Here is a 26,084-nt window from a genome sequence, read left to right on the forward strand (position 1 = left end):
TACCTTCTTTTTAGCCTTACCTCCTCTGGTAGTGTTGTCTTCTAACTGGTTTCTAGGCTCTCTATCAAAAAAGATATTTAGGGATGTGTGGGACTCGGTCTCTCTGTCTCAGAGTAAAGATCATCCCAAAATTGTTTCCCATGGAGTCTCATGTAAATTCTTGGGTTTCGCTTGCTCCATGAGTGCTCGTGGCTCTTCCAGGAAGTGCTCTGGAGCTGTGTGACCACGTCAGCACAGGGCTCTGCTGGCAGTAAGCACTGCCTTGCATTCTGGAGAAGGAAACCTGGAGGAACACCCACCAAAAGAGCTTCTTAGCTTGAGCCTGCTCAGTGTGGTCCAGAAACTTTTGATCAGCTCAGAACACAGGTGGGGGGCTGTTTGCCTAGCATGAGCCACGCTGATGTACTCACCAAGAGACTGTACTCCACTGGAGATCGGTGTAGGATTCTTTCATGAATCTTTCTCCCAGCAGCTGACCCTCCTCTCACTGCTCTGTCTTGCCTCTCCAGTTCTCAGCAGTTGACCTGGAACAGAGCGTGTTTCAGCCTTTTCCTTCAGAGGTGGTATTTCAGAACTACATCCCCTTTGAGGTCTACGAAGTGCCACTGATTCTGAGGAACACTGACAAGGTAAGTGCTGGGATGCGGAGGTTTAACACTGTGCTCGAAGAGGAGAGCAGTGTAATTCCTGTGGTTTACAGCATAACAAATTATCTGCTGCAGCACAGCACACCCAGAATAAAATGTCTCACCACCTTTATTCTGCAGGATGGTGGAAATCTTCCCATGCTGGGGATTCTCCCCCTGATTTTGGCCACGCATTGGTGGTATCTAACACAAAGGAGCTTTTCTAGTCAGCGTCCTTCCCCTTGAAAGCCCTGGATTGATGGGAACGTTGAGGGTTGTACAGTTCTTACCTGCTCTCCTGCTTTACCTCGAGTGTGCACCATGTGCTGGTGGCTCCCTGGTTAATCTTGGTTTCTGGCAGGACGCCTCTGCCTCTCACAGCCTGTTTAGCTGCCTCTGTGCAGCTCGCTGTCAAAGCCCAGGGCTTGAGCCTTCTCCCCTTCATGCTGGAGGAGGTTATGGTTAGTGGCATTAGCACTCCAGGAGGGGTGTTTTGAAGCAGCAGGGGAAACAGACTGATTTAGCAGAAGCAGTGGGAGGCCTTTAGGTGCCACTTCAGGCTCCTGCTAAGCTTAATGCAGTTCTGCTCAGGTTTTTCTAAGCAACGGGCTCTCTGCTTTCCCTTTGGAGAACCACAGCACATCCAGAGTAATGTTCTCTTGAAGGTCTCCACCTTTACTTGAAAAAATTGTGATCATTTTGAGATTTCCCAGGAAAGTTGAGAAGGGAAAAGTTGAAAAATGTCAGCAATGTTGTTGCACTGTAAAGAGGAAAATTGAGACCTTTTGAATTTCGGCAGGGGAAACGTTTGCTTGAATGAGGCATGTGCCAAGAGCAGCTGGTGGGAAAAGACAGGAGGGAAGAAAGGAGCTGAGTGGGAAAGTGCTCTGGGAGAGAACATTGTACACGCAAGGGTTTCTGTTGACACGTAAGAGTAAGTGTTCTGGAAGCAGAGAAAGTTCAGAAAAAGGTGTAATTAAAGATACTGTTCTGTAATGAAGAGTAAGATGTATACGTGAGAGGGGGGCAGGATGGGCAGATGGAAGTGTCCGTGAGAGCACGTGAATTAACCCCCCCTCCAAATCTACCAGTCTTGTTGGAAAACAAACAAGTGGACAAAAAAAGCTGTTGCAGGTGGGGGAACAGCAAGAGAAGTCAAAGTATATTCTGAGATAACAGGTTTTGACAGGGACATGGTTGAAAATGGAAGACCCTTTGGCAAAGACAGTTGCAGGGTGGTCCCTCAGTTATTCCTGGAGAGTCCTGCGCCATTCCTGGCCTGGCGTTTAGCTTGGGAATACTGGAAAGAGCAGCGTGGGTGCCCCTGTCCAAGGGATACCATTCACGGGGTCCACACTGATTCTGGGCACTCTTTGCTGTAGGTATCCGTTTCCTGATTAAAATGTGCCTCAGTTTCTCTTTTTCCTATGGCTCTGCTTTGTTCCCATTAAGGCTTTTGGCTTCAGCTGCTCCGTTATCCAGGCGGCACTTCAAAATATTTGTGGTTGCCAAGTACCAGCCAACAGGCAAACAGTCAATTTGCTCTATTCATGCTTCCTCAAGTGGAAAAGAACATCTGCATCAACATTTCTGCTATTCCCAGTAAAAAATAATAAACTTGTACAGCTGCACCTTGTGATTTGTATGCCCTGTAAAGGGGAGGCAATGTGTGAGCTGTTGATTTTTTCCAAAAGGAATTAGTTTTGAAGCTAGTAAGACCTCAGCCATTGGACAGCTCTGGTGTAAAAGTAAGATCAGCTTTAAGGAAAATCCTTGGCATATTTAAGTAAGCAAAAATAGAGATGATAATCCCAAGAGACGTGGTTATAGTCTAATTTTTTGGCTTTTGGTGATGTCCAGCAACACTGTACTCTGTCTCAAAGTTTTCTCACCAGTTTCACAGATTCCTCCAAATCACACTGACCTATACTGCATGGTAGCCTGAGGTTGTCTGCTCCGTAAAAATCCAGCTGACAGCAAAGTATATGTTCCAGATAGAGGCTCTGTAATCATTCAAATACAGAAGTGCTTTGCTGTATAGTTACTGCTCTCCCCTGTGTGTTGTAAAATTGCTTTTCTGTCTTCAGGCTGCTCCTCACCACCCTCAGCGATGTTCTGGGTGGCTTTTGCTGAAGGTCTTAGCTCATCTCCCAAGGGACTTGGTGACCAAAATGTTTGTCTGCAGTGTGAAATTGGCTCCTGGAACTTGCTGTCCCAAGGCACTGCTGGGACCAAAGGGCATTTGGAGACTTCAGGACTCCTTGGCCAGGGGTTATCAGGCTCGAGCGGGTGGTGAAGAATGAACCTCCGTTCTTCCCCAAGCCTCACGTAGGTTTGTTGTTTATCAGCGTAGCTGCCTGTCAGTCAAAATTGCCTGTTTTAGACTTTCTGAGATGAGATTTGGTGCTCAGGGGTTGATATCAGTGTGCTAGAAAACACCTATTTGCTGTCTCTGTGCTTGTGGTATCCCAGAGGGCAGAAACTTGCAGCAAGGTGCCTGCCTGGACTCCTGGGTGTGGGGAGGAATGCCCAGAAATCTGCCTTGCCTGCACTGGCAGCTGCCTGGCTACAGACACCAGACAGCAAGAGCCTCCAGAGAGCCAAGAGTGGCTTTTAATAATGAAACCACACTGTGAGTCAGTGCTGGTCATGCATCTCAAGGCAGAAAATGCCTCTTAAGGCCATAATTGATAGGCCCAGCCTGGGGGGTTGTCTGGCTTTCCATCATTTTGGCAAATTGACCGCTCTCATCTTCTGCATCAGCCTTTCCTTGTAGTGTGGTGGGCTTCTCCCTTGCTTCTCTACAGCCCCCTTTAAATTCCCTTAGCCATCTCCTTGTTTCTTGTCTCTTTGTCTTCCTATGTTCCTCCTTTTGCTGTGTCTGTGGTCTCCTCCTCTTGCTGCTCTGCCTGCATGACTGTAGCACTGCAGCTTGACTGCCCCACTCAAACCCAGTATGTTAGAAGTGAATTTCTTCCTCCCCCCAGTATAACAGGTACTGTTTTGCCTTCAGGTATTTCATCCCCCTCCAGAGTCATGACTGCTTGGGGGTGTGCAGGCAGAAGCCCGCAGGTTCTTTGGACTGGTTGATATGTGGATGACTTGATTCAGGTATTATCTCTGGCACTGCTGGTGTCTCACCTGCTCGGTGATTCCTTCACAGCAGGGTGTTGCCCTACTGCCTCTGGCATAGGGCTATTTTGCCCTGGCAGGATGGATTCCATCCTGGTGTATTAGGTGCATGTACCTCTGTAAGGAACTGAAGGAACTGATGCCTCAAACATTCATCGACAGAGAAAACCTCCAGGACAAGCTGTGGCCTTTGTGATTACTCTAAGGAATGTCACCCGAGGGAGCGGGAGTGTATGGAAGGCTGCACCCCCGCTCCCTTGCAGTTGTATTGACAAACTCCTTATGTGGGCCTCAAAGGGGGGAAACTGAGTGAAACCAAAAGTTCCCCCTCAAGCACAAAGACTGCTAATCACTGTCTGCACTGGGTAAGCCCGGTACTGTGTGGCTCTATTGTGTAAGCCAGGCACCATGCTTGCCTTGCTAACGACTTGGTGCCTTCACCATTGAAGAGGCAACAAGGCCTGACAAGAGGTGAGCATTTCTGCCCCAGAAGCAGAAGTACGCTGACCAGCTGATAAGATGAACTGAAAAGGCGACAGAAACTTTGCTGTGTGTGCACTCACCACCCAGGATGGTCAGACCTGAGACAGCGCTGGATCCAGGGGTGCTGATCCGGATTGCTTTGACTCTTCCCTTTCCCTTTCCCTTTCCCTTTCCCTTTCCCTTTCCCTTTCCCTTTCCCTTTCCCTTTCCCTCTCCCTCTCCCTCTCCCTCTCCCTCTCCCTCTCCCTCTCCCTCTCCCTCTCCCTCTCCCTCTCCCTCTCCCTCTCCCTCTCCCTCTCCCTCTCCCTCTCCCTCTCCCTCTCCCTCTCCCTCTCCCTCTCCCTCTCCCTCTCCCTCTCCCTCTCCCTTTCCCTCTCCCTCTCCCTCTCCCTTTCCCTTTCCCTTTCCCTTTCCCTTTCCCTTTCCCTTTCCCTTTCCCTTTCCCTTTCCCTTTCCCTTTCCCTTTCCCTTTCCCTTTCCCTTTCCCTTTCCCTTTCCCTTTCCCTTTCCCTTTCCCTTTCCCTTTCCCTTTCCCTTTCCCTTTCCCTTTCCCTTCCTTAGAGACCACATTGCTTATTATCCTTTTCCAAGTTTAAATTGTTTTAAATTGTTTTCAACCGCAAGCAAAACATTTTTACTGGTCATTTGGTGTCATTTCACCTTAATTTAACCCGAGGGGATCACCCTTGCGACTCTCTAGGCTTCCAGTCTGGGTTGTGACAACCTCAAGAGTTAAAAGTGCTTTGGAAAGGTGGTTAACGCGGGATGTCCCCAGGGCATGGCCAGGTATTTTCTCCTCATGTTTCCATATGAGTGGCAAAATCATAGTTTCCTGTCTTTCCTGCAGGTTCCTCGGCTGGTGAAGATTGTCTTGGAGACGTCGCCTTACTTCAAGTTGACCAGCCCCGGTGGTGTGTGCTGTAAGGTAGCACCTGGCATGTGTTCAACTTTCCACATCCAGTTCACCCCTGAGGAGAACAAGGTGAGACTGGAGGTCCAGAGAGGTTGGTGCCTTCAGTGGAAGCTGAACCTGCAGGGCTGGATTCAGAACAGGGCATCTGGTGTGGGTTTGAGGACTGTCCTGCTTCCAGCGGGGTTGCCCTGGATCTAGAATCAGGGGAAACTCTTTCCCCATGGTGAATATTATGCTCTCATAGGCTGGAGGCTCCTATGTGTTTCAGACCATTTGTATCCTTCAGTGATGGAACATTTGATGTCGTGTCCGCTGGTTTCAGAGATAAGAGAGTCTGCCGTCTGTGGTGGGGCGGCCTCCCAAGGTGTTGGTTTCTGGTGTCTGTCCACTGCTGTGTGATTATCGGTTTGCTCCACTAACGGTAGATACAGAGGTCTTTTAAAAGTGACCTGTTATTTGGAGGACCCGAAGTGAGCTTGATCAGAGTGGAGACCGCCACCTTTGAAAACTGGAGTCACCTTAATGCCTAGCATGTTGGACACGGTAGCGAGACAGCGGAACATTATGTCTGAAGTCATCGTGGTTTTTACGCACTGGTTATAGCCCACAGCCTGCTGTGGGGTCTGCTCCAGGCTGTGGTCCGGCAGTCTGCAGCTGGTCCCCTCTTGGCACTGCAGGATGCTGTTAGCTGCTGCAGCAGGGACTGACGGGCTGTGCTTTCCCTCCCTGCGCTTCCTTGAGCGTTCGTGAGGGAAGATGCACGTGGAACAGTAGGAAAATGGCAGGGTGGGGTATTGGTGTTTAGCCATCTCTACCCAATGGTAGGGGTTTAATTATTATGGAAAATACTAGAGGAACAAATAGATCCAGAGAGCTTTTCTGTTTCCGATCGGGCAGCCACTTCCCTGCCTCACCCTGGACTGGAGCAGATGGTGCTTTTCCATCCCCTCTGTTTTCAAGCCTTGCAGCTGTGCTGTCCCTGAGGACACTTGTCTGTCTGTGATGCAGCTGCAAGTCTGGGGCAGAGGGAGGGCTGTGCAGGTGGCAGGGAGCCAGCCTGGCATAGGCACACTGAGCTCTAGATGTCCCTAACTCGGCAGGAGGTTGTTGGGCTGCAGGTGGCTTTGAGACATCTGCCTGAATGAGCATGTACGGGAATAAACGGGCAGGTACAAGCTGCAGGCAGACACATTACCCAGAGCCTGCAGGGTGGCTGTGTCGTCATGCGTGTTACTGTGGTTGCTCTGCCAGCTGGCACCTCTTCCATGCCAAACACGCTGTGCCTTTGCACATCAGTGCTGTGGCCCTGGCAGGTCTGATTCTCAGTGCTGTGATGGGAAGGGTCAATGCTGTTATCTGGAGGCTTGTTAGTACAGAGGAATTTAATACCTGGCATGGAAGGGAGGAAGCATTGCAGGGAAACAAGGACAGGCAGGCTGAGTCCTTCCACCAGCATCCTGCTACCTCTTAGCACTGTTCTTCGCATGACTTTGTTGGAGAGGCGAGGCTAGGGGATAGCTTTGAGCCAGCAGATGTTTCTGCAGCCGGCCAGAGGTGCACGATCTCTTTGGGCGTACCTGCTTTTTCATCTTGCTGCTTAGATATAGTTTAACACTTTGTCCTATCCTCAAACAGCATGGATATAGAAAACTAAAGAGGAAATGCCCTGTGGTCCCTAGCGCCCCATGCTTGTGAAATAATCTGTTCCTTTGGAGGGACTGAGAAATTATTTAACATCATTAATATTTAGGATTAAAATTATGTTGTCCTAGGGCAGTTCTCCAAACTACCCAAGTGACACAAGAGCTTAATCTCATGGGGGTAGGCTTTGCAAAGTACGCTGGTGCCTTCAAAATGTGATTTATTCATATTAATTAGTGTTCTTTTTGGGGGTCGCAGAGGTAAACTGGTGCCCATGAAGGGCAAAGTGCTGCTCTTCAAGTTTAGAGAGGCAGCAGAGCAGCACGTGAACATCACCACAAATACAAGTAGGGTGAGAGAACCCTCAAGAACACCGATGTCTAATACTTTGTCCCTTGTCTTGCCCTTGAACTGGCGAGTGTATGGAGCAGGGAGCTCTGCCAGCGAGAGGTCCTGTGCACAGCTCCAGTGACACTCCGGTGGTTTCTGCTGCACTGGGGGTTGTGCAGGGCATGGGCAGAGGGATGCGTGCTGCTCAGCGAGGAGCACGTGGGGATTTATACAGCAGAGTCAGAATTTTGTACGAATCGAACATTTTGTCTCGTACTTGATGGAGTGTGGGCCAGCGAAGCACCAGAGTGCTGTAGCTCAGCTAGAAATGCATCAATAGCGCAGTCAGGAGGTGCACGGCACCTTGAAAACCCCTTAGCAAAGAGGCTTTGGGAAATGGTTCTGTAGACCCACCTGCGCTGGGCTGGCAGTGCCCTGCATGCAGAGTACCTGTGTGTTAGTTGTGGAAGGCTTGCGAGTGCTGCCTTTGAACAGCCTCTGCCCCTCTGCTGCTCCATCATCTGCAGGGATGGTGGATCACCCAGTGAGCTGGGACGCAGGTACAAGCCCCTCTGCCAGGGCTGGGCAGTCCTCCTGCTGTGGAGTTGGTTTGATATGTTCTTCCCCGGGGTCAGTCTGACTTCAGCGAAGTCACTCCTGATTCAAGGGAGTAAAATTGCAGCTAATCCCTAAATCAAAGGACCATGTGAGTCGTTAGTGGCTGAAATGCCATGTGCCATGGAGCGCTTGCTTGAAAAATGAGCAGTTTCCTATTTTCTTGCAGTCATTTGGGAATGTGCCACAGGATTGGACTGTCAGAAAGTAAATAAATAGCTGACATGTCTCTGTTTATTGGCACTTGCCTCAGAAATAAGAAATGCCAATTTTTCTGTTGGGCAACATTTCCAATTAGTTACTCTTGCTGCTTCTGATGTACACATTTCTGTGTTAGGGCTTCAGCTGCACGGTGTGGGTGTTCTCGTGCCACCCTGTGTTCGGGTGTCCTTGCATTATGGTCTGACAGTCTCTGCCTAATTGGAAACCATTGTGGAACTGACTGGCAATGGACAGGAATACATACCTTTGTGTGTGTCCTTTGGCTTATTAATAGATTATCTTAAAGGAAGAAGGAAGCAAGAAGCATATGAATACACAGCACAGCTTATTCTGTTTTGTCCTCTCGCTCTTTTTGCTGTGGTAATACAATATATTCAAGTTCAGTCTGTAAGGTTTGCCAAATTCATTACTGATGCTCAGTGGAGACAATTAATGCTCATTGATTAATATGAAATATGACAGGCCGATGAGTTATTGCATTACTGAAATTAAAATTCAGTCGGGCACTGTTAGATGTTGGTAGCACACAGAAGCTATTCCAAGTACACTTTTAAGATGACTTTTGCGGGGAGGAAAGGGGCAGAAAATCAAGGCAGATGGCCCCATGCAAAATGAACCTGGAGCAAAGTGACTGATTTCAAAGCCTCCTGTGGGTTGGTGGCTGAGGAAGGCAGGAGAAGGGCCACCCTTTCTCATGGGAAGCTGTCTTCACCCTCCAGTCTCTCCTCTCTTTTCATGGCCCTTATTTCCCAGCCTTTATGATATCCTGGTTTCAGCAGGGAGCTTTCCCTGCTTGACTTGCTATGTTGCCTCGTGCTACAAGGATCTCTTCTTTGCAGTTGTCTGCTGCAAGGAGTTCAGTGAAGTATTTAGGATTGGTTACGCAGCAAACCGACACCTCGTTTGCTGGTGTACTGGGCAGTTAGGGTTGCTGTCACTGTGACAGTAATTAATGTTAGCCTGAGTTTGCAAAGAGCCTGAACTGACACCTCTGAGACACAAGCAGTTCTTTAATTGCATTGGGTGCGAATTCAAATGCCAGTGGTGATACTTTGCAGGCCAGAGCTTGTAACTTATTGCTTCTGGAAGGTGAATAAGAGAAGAGGAACCATTGTACAGTGACAGGTGTTTTCCTTGAAACTGGGAGAGGACTTGTAAGAAGGATGAAGTTGTATTTTCATGAAAATCTGTAGACTGAAGCTGGTGGGTCTAAAACCAATCTTTAAAGCATGGAAGTGATGCAACCCCTCTCTCACCCAGGCATGCTTATTTAGAAACCTGGTTTGAAACCGTCTAAGGGTTTGCAGTTGCAAAGTAAAACAAGGCTGTAAACTGGTTCCAGCTGTACCCGCAGACTGTAAGCAAGTGCCTAGCAGAGCTGGTAACGCAGGGCAGTGCTGCAGTGGAGAACTGCAGCCTCTATCTCCTCCCGAGGGAGGTGATTCAGCTTGCAAAAGCTCACGGGACTGTGGGTTCACAGTAGCATGAGCAGCCAGCTTCTGCCTGGCACCCCTCTTCCCTTGGCTTTCCCCCCGTTTGGCCCGAGGCTGCGTTCAGCTTGGTGCAAGGTCCCATTCTGGTGGGTCACAGAGTGTGGCTGAAGGGTCAGGGCACTCTGAAGAGCTGAGTCCAGCCTTGTACAGGATGCAGCGTCCCAGGGCGTCCCTGGAGAAGGGGCTCGGCACGCAACGTGCGTGTGCATGAATGGCGAGAGGCAACTTGCTCTCTCAAGGTCGTGGTTGTCTCTGAGGCCAAATTCTCGTTGCTTTAGCCTTGCCCTTGTGTACCTGGAGAAGTCCCTTTCCCGGGGCAGGCAGTCCCAGTGCCCCTCCCCGGCCCCAGAGCTGGAAGGTGGCATGTGCTTGTTTTTGGGGGGGTTACACCTGGGGGAGGCATTTATTCCTTGGGCTCTTCTGTACATTGCTGTGGATCCACTTGCTCCTTAGCAATGACAGTGACTTGAAAATGGTTTCCTATTATTTCCCTTAAATATCTCCAACTGTTGAGGTTTCTTTTTTCTTTATCTCCCTGCTGATCTGAACTCCTTGCATCATCCTCTGTCAACGTGGCATCTGGAAGAGAGAGAGAAGTAAATATGGCATGCCAAGACTTAACAAGGCAGGCAGCTTTCAAGTGGATTTACAGTGCCTTTGTTACAGTAGTGTGGCCACAGTAACAACAACAACAACAAAAGTGAATAGCATTCTTCATTTGCTAATGCAGTTTCTGAGGTTCTAAACAGTCCAGGATGTGAAGTACCCAGATAGTAGGTGCTTTAAATTCACATGGGCTGCCCGTACCTTTTATTTTAGATGGCTTAGGCTGCAGGATTGAGTACAAAATTGCTAATTCAGACAGACTTGCTGAAGATGAAACGCTCTCCTGAAATGTGATATTCAGTTCTGCAGGTCATTTGCTGCAGTTTCCTTCCTGGTATTTTACCTTCCAAATACGAGAAGCAAAAGCCCTTCTGCGAGGTCCAGTGTGAATATTTGATATTATTAGAGAAAAAGATCCTTCTTTATTCTTTTCACATCTTGGCTGTGACAGCATCTGTTACAGCAACCTTAAACCCCAGCTGGTGGGTAGCGCTGGGTGTTAATTGTTGTGTTAAAGCAGTAGCTCTGTGTCTGTGCCTCGTCTGGCTGCCTTAGGGCCCTTCCAGGATTGGAGGGGGCGGGAGAGCAGGAAATCCCAAGCACAGAGGAATCTGAATCTGTTCTGGTTAAGAGAGTTTGTTGTGTGCAATTCCTAAATCAAATTATCTGCTTGCTGCTTCAACAATGATAAAAATATCAGACGGCTTCAAAGCACCGAGGAAAAAAGATCAGGACAGCAAGTGAGTGATAAGGTGCAGAGCTTCCATCAACTCATGGCTAAGAGAGCTGCTGGAGGTAATGGCTCCTGGCCCTGCTGCAACAGTTTTACCGGTGCTTTCAGCGGGGGCAAGGGGATAGTTGCAGCCCTGCGATGCCACACCGTCCATCTGGAGATGGATCTGCTCCTCCCTACAGTAAAATGATTTTGGTGATTTGATTTGCCTTCCTGCTGCTAAAGGCCAGACAGCTGAGGGGACTGTCTGTCTCTTTTGTGAACAAGCCAATGAGGGGAGTAGCACAGCTGAGTTTGCTCTGGCAGGGCTGTCCCAGTGTCTCCCATCTGCAGCTCCTGCTACCACCTGCCTCAGGCAGGCATGCTAACAAGGCATCAACCCTGCAGCAGAGAGGAAGCAAAGCTATTTCCCACGTCCCCTGAGGCTAGGTGAGCTGGAAAGGGAAACTGAGATTAGACACAGGACGAACTCTTAAGTCTAGGGTAGAGCTGGAGTAGGCTGCTGAGGGCAGGGGTGGAATTGTTAGTGCTTTTAAGTACTTGTCAAACATCTTGCAAGAATAGTTTGGGTGTAGAGCTGAGCCAGTTCTGGAGTGGGGAGATAGATCAGATAGCTTTTTAAGGGTGTGTGTCCCCAGCCTTGTCCCTATAATGCTCTGGGAAGGGGTGGGAAATACACAAGTAACCCTACCTTCACCTGACATTAAAACAATTCCCATGTCCAGCTTGTTAAATATTTCCCCGAAGACTGAGTGTTGGTCGTGCATGAGGCAAAGTCCTTTTGAAACTGCACCTGAGCGTCCCCTGGCCAGCGTCAGTGAGGTCGCTGCGTTGCTGGGATTGGAGTTAGTGCTGTGGCACAACTGGGTGCTTAGTGGAGCCTTTGATCATTTGTGGTGGTGATCGAAGCGGGTTCTCGTTACTGCTGTAATCCCTTACATGAAATTGCTCTATTTTGGTGCCTCCGAATCAAAGTATCAGATAATTTTGTCTGGTTCTGCCAGCTTGCTGTGAAAGCAGGTGAATCAGTGGGATTATTTCTTCTTTGCAAGTTAACAGCCCTGTTCAAGTCACGCTGCAGGAATGAAAGGTCACTAAGGTAAAAAGTCCTTTGACATTGCTGGATGCTACTGTTAGAGTCATAGAAAACAGCAGTTTTTCTTCTGCCATGGGATGGTACTGAATGCACTATGCTGAGATTGTTTCTTTCCCTGCAGGATTATTTCTACCAGCTCACCTGCATCACAGAAAGGGGAAAGTTTATTGTGCCAATCCGAGCTATCGGTGCCCGAGCTATCCTGGACTTCCCTGACCAGCTGAACTTCTCCATCTGTCCAGTCAAGTACAGCTCCCAGAAAACTCTGCTGGTTCGCAACATCGGTAACCGGGAGGCTCGCTACCGCATCAGCACTGAGAGGTAAAGGAGCTCGTCTTCTTTGTGCAAAACACTGTTGCATGATAACAGGGTTGGTAAACAGTAACAACACGGAACCAGAGCATCTGAGCTGCTGTATTGCAGCCGTAGCTGGAAACGGGCAGGACACGTGGGGTTTGCTGTTGCTTATAGTGTTTTAAGCGTGACGCAACCTTTGATAAAACTCTGCGTGCTGCAGCGAGGTTTTGTACTGCAGGGGTGTCTCCAACGCAGCATCTTGCAAGACTGATTCTGTTAGATTGAAAGAGCAAAGGAAGGCAACCTGGCTGCCCGTGGGCTGTGTAAGATGCTGCGTGGCAGGCGACAGCTCTAGGAGCTCGGTTCCTGTAGACCAAACGGGGTGTTAAGAAATGGGCAAACTGTGAGCTGGTGAGAGAGACATTTAAGAATTTATCAGCAGCTGTGTCTTTATTTGCAAGTGCCTTTAGAGATCGTATTGAGGGCCCTGACAAGAACACTGTGTGGTCCAGGAACTTTGTTTTCCAGTAGGTTTGGTCTGGTCCCTGGGACCAAATATTAAGTAGAATGAGCTTTTAGGTGGAGATGAGCAGACACTGGCTTCAAAACTGCACCACAGCCCCAAAGCAGCATGCTAATGAGGGTGCAGGCAAAAGATGCAGCAAGTGTCTGGTGCATGGGTTGGGGGCCTTTTCTTCTAGAGCTTTATGTCTCCCAGATTTCCTGCAGAGTGCTCAAATCTGTAAGTACCCAGCTTGCAACCTCCTGATCCTGAGTACCTTCTGAAACGGTTACATACCAGTGTCGGCCAAAGACACCCATGCTCTGGGAGGCTGCAAGCATGTGGTGTTCCGCTGGTCCCGAATCAAACGCCTGACATGAGTTGTGTTGTGGACAGCCTGTCCTGCTCCTTTTGGTCTCAGAAGACAGTCACCGGTTTCCCAGTTTGCTCAATGGGAGAGGGTGATGCAGCTGCAGGGAAACTGGTTCAGTTGGCTGGTAATTTGTGGTGAGTTGCTTGGTCCTGGAGGTCTTGGTATAGGAGCTGAGGTCAAGAATGCAGCAAAGACCAGCGGTCTGACTTGGTGCACCTGTGTTGCTTCAACTTCTCCAGGAAAATAGGGCTCAAAAGGCTACTTTTTACTTTTCTCTTGTGAAACGTGAGGGTTCAAGAGCTTGCACCAAAGCCTGTCAAGGTTGTTTAAGCAGCCTGCTAGGATGCTATTTAAGGAGGCTGCTTCTTTTCACTGTTGAAACATGTAGGCAGGAACTTGTAAATCACTGCACAGTTTTCCTCTGGGATCTCCAGATCTAGCTGTTGCCACCAAAATAAATACTCAGTAAAGTCTAGCATCTTTTTGCAATGTACTCTCCAGCTCTTCTATTGAGTGATACAGCACATGTCGAATCCTGCTTGATATGGATTTTAAGAGTTTTTGAACTTCGGCAATTAAATATTTCAGTCCTGATTTGCAATAAAGAAATGGGAAGCATTGCAAACGTTTTATTTCAAACTACACAAAAAAATATTCTGAACAACTGGATTGCATGTGTACAGGGATGGAACGCTGGTATGATTTCCCTTGTCAGCTGAGGGCATCTGCCATCTCTTCCATTTCATTGAGAACTTTTGACAGCCACTTTGAAATTTCAAACAGATGATTTAAATCTTTGAATATAAGTAACATTTTATTCTAATTAAGTTGCCCTGACTTTCATTCAGATTTCTTTTCAAATACTCTTAAAAGAGTATTTAAAAATACATGCTTGCATGTGAGAGGAGGAGGAGGAGGATGATTAGTGCAGTAGAAGGGAGTGAGAGATCTGTCTAAGCTTATAGATCATCAGGTGACCTCTGTATCCTTTATTCTCTATCTAAATAATTTAAACTTGTGCTTTCTGGCCTGAGCAAATTCAGGCTCTTGCCCATTCACAAGTCAGCTGCAGATGCCACCATTTCCTAGTCCATCGTGCTGCTCATGTCATGTTTCCTCGCTGCTTTTCTCTGGATTTCCTTCTCTGTGGCACCAAGCATAACCTGTTTGCCTTCACCTTCAGTGCATTTCTCAGCCCATCTCCAATCCTAACCTTTCCCCTCAGTACTGAGAGCTCAGCTCTTGCATCTGGTCACTTCATGATGACGTTCCCTGCCCGTTACTCATTTATCTAAAGGCTTTGATGTTTTCTGTTGTGCATTTCCCTCCAGGGAAGAGCTCTTAAGTGAAGCCATGGGGCCAATTCAGCATCCTTCTGCTGTTCCCCATTCGGAGCTCTCCCTTGCCATGGTTTCTACCAGAAGCATGGCTGCATTTTGACCACTTTTTCATGAAGGGAGAAAACCACCAAAGCCCTCGCCGTTATGCAGTCTGGCTTTGTGCCTCTCCTCCCTCTGCATGTCACCCAGCCCTTAACTGCATAGCATGGTAATAAAAAATAAGAATAGTATAAATAGAGAAAGTCTCTTCCTGTTGTCTCATTGTTAAGGCAGGATAATGAGTTTCTGCTCCATGACATTCACAGAGATAAATGTCATTCCAGTACATTCCACTTGAAAATGGTGTCTGGAAGCAGATCTCAGTGCAGCACTGCCTTTTCCTGACATTGCTGACGTTGCGCTGTGCCATGCTGTGGGGCTAGAGGGGATCAGTCCGAGATAAGATCCATTTAGGAGTGTCCCCACCAAGCTCTGAAAGCTCAGGAGATCATCCTGTGAGTCACAGTGCCTTGAGCCCCCTTGCATCTCTCCCTGTAGTACCCATACGCTGCATGGAGGCGTGAGACTGGCGAGTTACCATAGGACGTGCAGAGACCATCCAAGGACATGAAAGTAGAGCCTAGGTGCAGTGAGAGAGGGAAATACAGAGCTTGCGAGATGCTGACTCCACACAGGATTTTTCAGCACAGAGATGGTGTCTTGGATGCTTTGACTGTAGCAGACTGGGTTTACTGGAATAGTTATACTGCTTGGCTTTGGCTGTTATACCATTACTAAAAAATAATATATGCTAAGATTAAACAACCTTTGTTTTTTTCCTACAATAGATCCTAGTGGACAGAAGAGGCAATTCAATCACCAGTACTTTTACTGTCTTCCTTGGGTTTGGAGGTAGCTTGTAATGAAATCGATTCTCCCAAACTCAGATGATTGTATAATGCACCAGTAGACCAAAGAAAGGTTGGCTGCAGAAGATAAACACGCCACGGCACTTGAAGCGTATTGCAGCCTCCTTGCACACTGCATGTGCCAAAGGTGTGGTTGCAGGAGAACAGGCAGCATGGTGGTTTGAGAGCCTGGGCCACAGAACTGCCAGCTTTGTTCACTTGTCAGTCGTGTTTCTCAATTCTGTCAGTATTTGGCCTTTGGTATCATCATGGGATGCCCAACTGTCAAGATGGGGAGCTGTTGCCTGGTGAAAGTAAGCAAGATGTAAATGCCAAAATATATCATTATGAAATTGCTTACGAATCTAGTGTTGCTTTCTTTCTGAAGGGCAATAACAGGCAAGATCTCGGCAAGTACTGATGGGCAGGTCTCCTTAATTGGTGTGGCTAGATAAGTTTATACAAGCTGGGGACTGCAAGGTGCCATTGGGAGATCTGGACTTGTGAAAGTTTAGATGTACAACAAAGGAAACCTACAACAGACATAGTTAAAAAGCATGTCAGAAGAAAATGAGCGATTAAAAAACCTCCAAACCTTTTCTGTCTTTCAGGAGCAGCAGTGATTCATTAAAAGGGTAGATCTAACAGGATGAGAATTATCCTAAAGAACAGCTCACACTTAATGGATAAAAAGCCAACGTCTATCCCGCTAGCGTCATCTCTCGGCAGTGGTTTTCATTTGGCTATGACAATGTGTCAGGGATGTCTCCTTAGCATCTCTTCTTATCCGTAGGCTGCAGACAACAGCTTAGTGACGGTGACTGAAATTCAGGGGAGTTTAACCATGGAGCTTGCATCTCTGGGTCTTGGAGAACCAGGTCCATGTGAGGAATAATGAGCTCCTGCTACAGCAGTAAGAGAGTTGTCTTGTGGGTACATCATGGGGTGGGATGTAGGACATGCAGTGTCTGATTTGTGCTCTGTTTCTCAGTCCTGAGAACTGAGTCCTGAACTTGGTTGGATCCTCCTCTTCTGATAATTTGAAGAGATGAAGATATCTTCAGGAGTGTTATTCCCATCCCATCCCATCCATCTGAGGGCAGGAGTATGTAGACATGGGGAAGGAGTAGGAAGGTGATGGGATGGGAGGTAGTGCTGAAGTGTTGCCTGGGATCCCCCTTAACTAGCAGCTTTTCTGTTCTGGCAACATTTCTGAAAAAAAAAAAAAAAAAAACGGGAAAAAACCAAAATCTCTGCCTTTCCCACACCAGGCAATGATCCCACCCAAGCCCTGGCAGAGACCTGCAGCAGTCCTGGCATAACCATCAGTGCGGATGCAGGACCGAGTAGAACAGCCCAGTTTTGAGGGTGGTGGTGCCTTGTCTTTCCTCCTCTCTCTCCAGCACACAAACGTTGCAGGCCCCGTGCTTCGGTGGCAATGCTCTCGCTGGTTGTAATGGGAGCAGGTCAGGCCCCTAATTGCAGCGATATCTCCTTAATGAGCAGAAACTGCAACAATTTCATCAGCTGTCACTACTCACATGAACAAAGTTCAGCTTGCGCATGGCTCCAGTTGTTCTCAATATTTGTGTGTGTGTTGCATTCTCTATTTATGATAAAACTCTCCAGAACATGTTTTTAAGGTGACAAATTGACCACCAGCAAAGCACTAAACCCAATAACTTCTGTTTTCTAAGTGGGGCTGTAGAAGAGCCACGAAGCCCAGCTGCAGAAGCATGTTTCACCTGACTTGTCCCTTTGCATTAAAGCACAGAGTTTTGTGTCTGTCAGCCAAGAGCTGTTTACCTGGTGACAAATCATAATTGCTCATATTAAATCCAAAGTACCCCAACACATTTTCATAATTATTTCCAGTGCGTTGCACAGAATTTGCCTGGTGGGCCAAGCAAACAGTTACCGAGCTTGGATTACAACCCAGAGTCCCAGATTGCAGTGCTTGTGAATACACAGAAAACCTCCTGTTAAACTCGCCTTGACGTGCTCCTGGTAATGGCACTTCATGTAGCCGGGGGTTTAATGTTCAGGCTGTACGTGGGATCCTCCTCCCGTGTCTTGTTTCCATGTTGTTGTATCGCTCTAATCTGCCTTTGCACTTATTCAGCTTTTTCTGATTGTTCCTTAGAGCAGCTTTCATTGTAATGCCGATGAAATGTGCCCTTTCTTAGGCTAAACTAGGATGTTTTCAAGGTAAAAAAAATAAATTCTGCAATTTAAACCATAACTATTCTCTGGTCTTCCAGAAAGACACTTATCCTCCCTGTCTGATTCCTAGGCTGCAGTGTCACTGGGACAGGTAATGCCCTGACATTTGCATCTCTTGAGGTGGAGTTTATAGGTGGCAGGGAAAGACAGATTCCTGAGGAAGTCAGTGTCAAGTTGTGCAGGCAGATAGCTCTCACCCTCTCTGTACTCCTCAAAACCCATCCTCTGGCTGTATTGCTAGCGGTCGGACTCCTGAGCCTCCCTGCAGAGAAGGGGATGCAGACTGTGGGGGAGATGAGGTCGTTTGACACCACAGGGTGTTCAGAGAGCTGGATCTCTTCAGAAATGAGTCAGCAGCGCCATTTCTGATCCTCTGTGTTCTGGTTTTTTTTCCTACTGACTGTGGCTTGTTTGCTTCTTGCTTGCACAAGTGAGCTGAAGTGGAGCAGACTGCAAAAGGAGTATAGTCCCCAAATCGCCCACAGTAGCCCTGACGTGTCTCTGTCTCTGCGTTGCAGCCCCTTCTCTGTGGATCCCTCCATCGGGACTCTTGGGATCGGTGATGCCATGCAAGTAACAGTGGAGTTTCACCCGCTGAAGACTGGGGATCATTCCAGTTCCCTGGTAGTTCACTATGACACAGGTAAGTGCTGGGCACTGCGTGGTGCACGCTCTCTGCATCCTTCAGAACAGAGCCCTTTCTAAGCAGAATAATGTTAAACTTGCTTTACAAACTACTTCTAAGAGCTTTTCTTTCAAAACCTCTGCACGTTTCAGTGCTTAGAAGGGAGCAGATAAGGGACAAAGGCTGAGTCTGTTCTGTGTGTCCTGTGTGGCTCTGTGCTGGTCCATCCCTGGTGTCAGCACGGTGTTCTCTACCCAGCATGCCCCTGTGACAGTCATCTACCATCATTTCCCGTTGTTGCAGCCACCTTAATTCCCTCTCCAGGTGTGCCTCCCCTGTCCTTTACCTCAGGGAAAAAGTAACAAATAGTTGGTGTTTAGGGGGTTGTTAAAGTGGATCCCCTCAAGCAGGAATGAGATTTTTGGCAGGCTGTTTTGCTGGGAGTTGCTGAGTGGAGGAAGGAGCAACCTTGATTCTCCATTGCAGTGTGCGCATGCAGGTGTGAAGTGTTATTCCTAGACAATGCTCTGTTTGAAGTGTAACGTGGGGAATGCATGTGTCTGTCGGACTCTCTCTAAATGTATGTCTCTTACACACCTCTGTCCCCTGTACTGCTTCTCCATTGTCTTGTCACAGACCCTTTTTTTATGTTGCCCTCTACCCACCTACATCCCACACTTCACAGCATCAGGACTGAAGCAGCCAGGACTTGAGGGCTCTTGGGGTTTGGCAGGGAGTGCTCGCTGCCTCCCGAGATAGGTGTAAAATTTATACTAGGGTACGAGAAGCCAAGCTCAGGCCACAGAAATGCTGTCAGCTTTGTAAGTCACTTTAAGAGTAAGTGGGAAAAACTCAAGAAAAAGGTGTGATGTTAAAATGCCTCTGTCTGCCTTTGTTCAGCAGAGGTATCTTGTGATGCTGGTCAAGACACTTCCTCAGTTGCCTGAATGCATTTGGTGTGCATTTTCTCTTGCCTGAAAGAGAGATTTGTTTTGTCCCTGTTCCTGAACTTCGGTCCTGGGAAGTGTGATGTCCTCACCTGGGTGCTGCTGTGATGCTTTAGCCCAGCAACGAGCATTTTATTGTCTTGAGTTTGTAGTTCTAGAAGTGCTCCTATATTTTCCAAATGCTCTTTGTAGGCTTCTGAGTTATCACAGCTTTGTTTAATATTTTTCAGTCAATGACACATTCACAGAGAATGGTTTGTGCTCACTCAGAGAAGCTCATTGGTTTGGGTAACACTGTCTTGACAGAACTACTGAAATTTCAGATAGAGAAGGACATTTCTCTCATTTGTATGCATATAGGGAACCTATAGGATAAACTTCAGAGGATAGATCTTTTTCTGGGTTAGATCAGGGCTGACTACACTAGAGGTTAGGGCTGTGGGGTTTATACCATGTGAAATGAACAGTCCAAGTGAAGAATCCAGGGCCAGGATCTTCACAGCTTGCTTTGAAAACCTGAGTCTTGTTCTTACTGAAACACCTGATTCCTCCATGGTTAATCTTTGCAGAAGTGATTTTCATGGATAGGCCACAGGGACCAAACTATCTGCTGGCTCTGGGATAGGCAACCTCCCCGGAACATGGTGCAGCCACCTGGGAGATGAAGGCAGGATTCCTTCCTGCCTGTCAGTGCAGCGCTGCAGTTGTTTTTCAATAAACCACAGACTGAGAAGGAGAGCAAGGAATAATTAAGGGATTATCTCTCAAGCTTTGAAGCATACAAATAAGTAAAAGGCTGCTGAGATTAATTGCTGAAGTGAAACCGAAACATTTAATCAGTCTTAAAAGCTGCTTGTTGCAGGTGTAGTGCAGAGCAGCAGACAATGTTACCCAACCCGGCGGGGCGAGCCCTGGCTGATTTGTCCTGCGCTAAGTCAGACTCCCTGCGACTCGCATACAGAAAGCAGCTGGGTTGCTCTTTCAGAGCCACCAGCAGACTGTTTCTTATGAAACAGAGGCACTAAGAGCAAAATATCAGTGTAGGGTGTTGGGAGGCATTTTCCTTGCTTTACTGTGTGTCTGTATTGACTTGCTCACAAGTGGCAGTAGTTCTCAGTGAATCACACTGTTGTTAGTGTGACTGACGCAGGATCAGGTGCATGTTGCGTGGGTTTAGTTTTTGCTGAACTTGAGTCAAATCTGTCCCTAGCATTGCTTAAGCAAACATGGAGCTCTTCCCTTTGCCTGTTATTTGGTTGATTTGAATTGTGCGTCCTTTAGACTGTCCTGGTTAGGAGCACAGGTGTTGTCCCCTGGATAGACTGTCTATGTGGTGGTAGTCATGTTGCTACAAACTTTACAGGTGAGTGTGAAGAAAATGTCTTTGCTGCTAAGAGCATAATGATTTACAATGGAAAATTTGGCCTTCACTGCTTTACATGTCCAAACTCCTCCATTTCCCCCATGTACATGGGTCTGGGTGGGAAAAATCCCAGCTCATACTGAGATGAGGGTGACTTGGGATGTTCTGGGCTACAGCACGTCCCTATTCATCACCTTAACGTCAGGTTATGGTATCAGAAGGGGTTTCTGAAGCCTGCATGCCAAGCACACATACGGGTTTGGAAGGGGTTCGGCACTCAGTGCCACTAAAAATCCTGTTGGTGGCTCGGCCCTTCCCAGATGACTTTTAGACTGCCCCGTGTGGATGTGGGAAAATAAGTTTGTGAAGTCTAGTCTCAACCAAGTCAGTATTCATAAAGCTTAGATACTCTTTTAGCCCTCAAGCGGTGCTCAAGTGAGATGCCCAAGCTGCTTGCCCTGAGTGCTGCTGTTTGTACATCAGACCCGGTTTGCTGCAGTCGTGATGTTTATTGCAACCTGCCAGTGTAGCACCAGCTTGGCGTGGGAGGGTGAGCTTCGCTCAGGGGCACGTAGTTAAGGAGATGTGTGACAGCTTCCCAGAGCTGTGCCAGAGGTGCAAAACAAACTCAGCAGTCCCGTAGCACCCAGAAACAAGAACATCTGTGTCAGGCGCTCCATGGGAGTAAAGGAGGCTGCCAGAGACAGGAGGTGCTGGAGAGATGCTGGGAGTTGTGGAAGGAGGATTGCTTCTCCTCAGAGCTCCCTAAATCCTGACCTACGTTAGACTCCTGTCTCCAAGAAGTACCTACTGTGGTCTGATGGGTGGTCTTCAAGGTGTAGGACCAGATTCTGTGCTTGTATGTGGGTGCCTGCAGTGCCCACTGGACCCTGTGGCAAGGTGCTAAAACATGCTTCTAGTCCAGGGGATCTGTTGTGTGGTGCTGAAATTCCTCTGCACAGTTTTTCCCCATCAGTCACCACATCCCTGGGGATCCCTTTGTCAGCACAGGAAACTTCAGTAATTAGCAAAGCCTCTCTGAGCTTGTACATGGCTGACAGACACTCTGTACTGAGATGCTTTTATTGCTGCCAGTAGTAAGAGTAATTATGCAGGTCACTTCCCTTTGGTGGCTCTGCGAGACTAACGCAGAAGCAAAAGTCTGGGGGCAGGCTCTCGCCCTCTTTGAGGGGAGAGATCAGAGCCAGTACTCGTATGTGAATGTTAGGAGCCAGCGTGTCCAAGAAGAGCCAGCCCTCAGGGAGGAGTGTCTGCTCCATTACTGTCCTGTCTCCTCTTGGTGCAGAGCCCCCGAAAGCAGCTTCCCCAGAAGAGATGGGCACAGCAATAGTTCTCAGTGGCTTTAGTCCCACTGGAAGCCTCTAGCCTCGTGCTAAAAGCCTGCTGAGGAACCACCTGGGTATTTGGCAGATTAATACCCTGTTTTCCATCAAGTTCCTACACAATTTATGGGGAGGGCTGAGTTCCTGAGCAAAGCTCTCCTCAAGCAAGTCTCAGCTTGTTTGCTGTGGATCACAGACCCAGGCTCAGAGCCGCCTTTGTGGCTCTGCGCACCCAGGGCAAGAAGGGAGCGCTCAGCTTCAGCTCCTGGGTTAATTATTTCAAGGGCAGGTTGAAGATGTGGGCAGCGTCTGCCTCCAGCTCTGTAGTTGTCAATCGGATTGAGTTTTCCTGCGCTGGGTTAGTTACTGTCCCCATGGGAAGTAGATGAAGTAATGTCTCCCCTCCTGAGCCCTGGGGAGCAAAACTTGATCTCTGCCAGAATCAGGTTACTTCTGTTTGGGAGAAGAGAGCAGCTAAATGTGTTTCTCCAGTGCAGCACAGTGGGAGCTGGAGATGATGTGGAGCTGAGCTTGCCCTGCCCTGGGTCGGGGAAGGCTCTGGCTGCCTCGTTCCCCTGCCTCCGAGCTTTGCTGGCTGGCCCTGACCGTACGGGGTCCCCAGCATCGCTTCCCTCCATTGCTGCTGGCTGGATGTAGGGCAGAACGTCATCAGCCTCGTGTTACCAGCATTAGACTGCAGCCTGGAGAAGCAAGCCCTGGCCCGAGATGTCCCCTCCCTGGCAGTGTCCCTCTAGTCCCTCTGGTGTCCCCTCCAGCCCCGCAGGCTGGCCGACAGCCAGGTGCTTAGGCTGGCCGCGCTAAGGGGTTGCTGCAGGGAATTTTGGTACTGAGCACCAGAGAGCTACCGTGAGGTGTGGTTGGGGTTGATCAGTACCTGCCTGTGTGGGCTGCCTCTAGAGCTGCCAGCCCTCTGGGTGTCTGGAGTGAGCGTGATGAGCAGGTCGGTGATCCTCGCCATCCTCTCAGCCAGCGTGGATGCCTGTAGGATAGATACGATTTCCTTGGGGCAATGCAAGAAGAAAAAATAGCATTAAAATATTTCCTGGGTAGATCTCAGCTGAATGGAAATTGCTGTCCTCAGTGTGGCAGCAATGCTCAGGGTTACAGGGGGGTATCAGAGGTGGATCCAGGTCTTCACCCTACACAGGATGCCCTGAGCCACTGCCCTGAGCAGCCTCTGCCCTTCTTGGTCTAACCACAGACAGCTTTTCTGTGCTGCAGCAGCCTCTGGAGTGGTAACTGCCAGCTTGAGAAAACACTGATGTTTCATCTCCAATGGGGAAAATGAGGCAGGAGATCACAGGAGAAATGAAGGCATGTTTACAAATGCTGCTGTGGAGCTCTTTAGTCACCTGTGCAATGACAGCGAGTTTGCAGTGATGTAGTAGAGCCGTCTGGGTTTGGTGGAGATGATGGGGGACTGCAGAGCTGGGTGTGCTTGGCTGGCAGCAGGGGAAGCAAAGCCTGTGCATCTTGGCCACGGCGATAAACTGGAGTAGGGGCTGCATCGCACTGAAATGGGCCAGGGGGAATTGTCAGCCGTGTTAGTGACAGCTCAGCTCCCGCCTGGATCAGCCTGGGCTTGCCAGCTGGGAATGTAAACGTGTCGGGATGCTGAATCCCTTTGCTCAGGTAAAATTGGTGCTGGGTTTGGCTGAACCGGCTTACTTTGGTAAATGAGGCCACCCACACAAGGGCTTGGGTGGTTAGTGGTGTTAGTGTCACTGTGCACATGCAGGCAACTCATGAAATCCCAGCCCTGGCTGTTTGTTGCTGTTTGAGGCTGAACAAGGAACTGTAGCGTGGATGTGCCAGCACCTCTGAACATCTCAGCTACCCACAAGGATAAAGCATCCGAGAAAAGCACTGCCTTGCTGTGATAGTCATCTGTGGTTTTGTGTAGGCTTTGGAGAAAACAGCCACCTTTGTAGAGCTCTGTTCTCTTTCCTTTAAGAACCCCCTTTTGACAAGGGGTCTTGTCATCTGTCTGGCAAGGCTGGCATTGCAATCAGTGGCTTCCAGGAACTTGTTTGAAAATGAAATGAAAATCCTATTGATGTAGTCTCTGGATCAAGCCTTTTCCTTTCTCTTTCTTCTCCTTTGTAAATCCACTGATGCATGTGGACAGGCAGCAGGGTTTAACTGAGGTTTAGCCCTTGTTGTGCTGCATTTTCCATTCCAACACGCAGCAACCTGAGTGTTCTCAATTTGCACTGACTTCAGCCAGAACGGAGGAGGCTCAGTACTTGTCTGAGCAAACTCCCTACCTTGTTACATACTTGAGTCGTCCCTGTATTGTGCAGGATACCAGGGTGGGAACACCGAAAACATTTTCTAGTTTTAATCTTAGTCTTGTGCCAGTGTTTACAGGGGCTCTGACGTTGCTGTGAGTAGCGTTAAGTTACTGTTGAGCTAAATTCATGGCAACAGACCGTGAGCTTCTGACGGCCACCGCTGTGTGCCACTGCCACTCCAGCCTGCTGTTGTTCATCTTCATGCACTTCTCCATTCCTTCCACACCAGGCAGATTTATAGTAGCTGCTTACAAGTGCTAAGAGGTGGGGAAATCTTCCACTTCCTAAGCAGCAGCCCCTTTTGAATCCAAAGCTTCCCTGCAGTGCACTAACCGATGTAATTCTTTTTTATTTGTGTTCAGTGCTGGTAGATGGTTAGAAACTTACTTTATTCTGTGAGTTTTTAAAGAAGATCTTGTTTCCTGTGTTATCCTAAGGTGTAAGCCAGACTGATGCTGCACAAGAGGCTTCTCTAGATTTTCCTTGGGCTATCAGGCATTTAAAAACTTTGCAAAGGGATTTTTCTTTCTGCCTGTCGTAGGTGGTGAGTGCACGTTGTGCTTTTTTTCCTTCGCTTGTGAGAATTCCCAGCAGTGTGGCTGGTTTCTGTCAGACTTTCATGTTCTTGTACATCTGCTTCAAAGTGAGTGGAGGGAGTCATATATTGTAGGCAAAAAAAGTGTAAATAGGAGTTTGTGCAATTCTATGTTGTCTTTGCATCTTAATAGTAGCAGCACTGCAACAGAGCGAGGATTGGTAACTAATACTTTATACAACTGATTGGTTATAGGCTTTCATAGTTCAAATCACTTAGATTGATGGGTGAGTCTAGTTGGTCTCCAAAGTGTTCGTTTCTGTCAAAACAGCTAATAGGTAACAACTGTTTCCTGTCTTTGTTCCCCTTTTCTAGAACTGCTTGTAAAAATGAATTTTTCTTACACTGTTTTAGATAAGGCCGTTCTGCTCCTTGCAGAGTATGGCCCCTCTCCAGGGCCTTGTGTTTCAAGAGAGATGATCTATCACTTTGAGGGTAGATGAAGGGGAATTAAGTTTGTGCTTCATTTGCTTGAGGTTTCTTTGCACAGCTTTGTAGCTCCACAACTCCATAACACCCCTCCGAACAAAAACCCTGCTCCAGCAACCCATGGATTGGCTGCGTGAGCACAGACTGGGGTGTATGTACTAGGAGGGTCACTTGGAAGTTAAAAATCTCCTTCTGGCTGTTTTGTTCATCCTCAGGCATGCACAGAAACAGACTTCTGCGTGACGCTGCATACCCCATTTTTAGCACATGGAAGATTTCTGGAAGAATGTGGTTTTCATCTCTTTGCAGGTCACCCTTGACCGCAGCTTGTCTACTCTATCATCAGTGGAAATCACTGACATGTCCTGAAGTGTCATTACCGGGGGATGTGTTTCAGGGCAGAACTGACCATTCATTAACCTCCTTTCCTTATGGATCGATCAGCATCTGCTGAGAAGCAGAAGAGCAGCTTGAAGGGTCACTGATTTATTAAGTGGTCTATTGGGCATGTCTTTGCCAGGCAATCGGAATGAAAGTTCCTGCACCATTTTCCCCATGGCCAAAAGCAATGTTTCAGCCAGTCAGGTACCCCAGCGTATCGTTCCTGTAGTAGCAATAATGATTAAAAATAGCCCGCGACATCCTGGGTATGCAGCAGTGGTCTTTCATCATCCGACGGTTTTATCGTCCTTTTCAATACATTCTGCGAAGCTCCTTCATGCTGGGCAGGACAAAGCCTCCGTGCTGGCTCCCAGATATTCTTGTGCCGGAGTATTTCATCCTGGAAGGAGGCAAACAGTTCTTCCTAAGCACAGTGCAGAGGGGTGATGGGGAATGCTGTGGGTGCTCAGTCACAGAAGGATGCACAGTGAGAGCCTGACTGCAAGGAGATGACTTAACGTGCAGGAGAGCTGTCTGAAGAGCCTGCAGCCTGTCCTGTGGAGCACTGCTGGCT

The 26,084-nt window shown here is 48.2% G+C and overlaps 1 protein-coding gene across 27 annotated transcripts in view; it reads left to right on the forward strand.

Annotated features, from left to right (window-relative positions):
- LOC141934040 (hydrocephalus-inducing protein homolog) overlaps positions 1-26,084 on the forward strand; it is a 163,703-nt gene that overhangs the window by 16,094 nt on the left and 121,525 nt on the right. For 26 of the 27 annotated variants that reach the window (XM_074849200.1, XM_074849210.1, XM_074849209.1 and 23 more), the window contains 4 exons: positions 510-629; positions 5,089-5,223; positions 12,012-12,211; positions 18,031-18,155. In XM_074849200.1, coding sequence (XP_074705301.1) covers positions 510-629; positions 5,089-5,223; positions 12,012-12,211; positions 18,031-18,155 — 580 coding nt within the window. Of the gene's footprint in view, positions 1-509; positions 630-3,754; positions 4,363-5,088; positions 5,224-12,011; positions 12,212-18,030; positions 18,156-26,084 lie in introns of those variants that run through there. The other variant, XM_074849220.1, reaches the window with a different exon arrangement.

Source organism: Strix aluco, chromosome 24 (genome assembly GCF_031877795.1).
Source record: "Strix aluco isolate bStrAlu1 chromosome 24, bStrAlu1.hap1, whole genome shotgun sequence".
NCBI classification, from domain to species: Eukaryota; Metazoa; Chordata; class Aves; order Strigiformes; family Strigidae; genus Strix; species Strix aluco.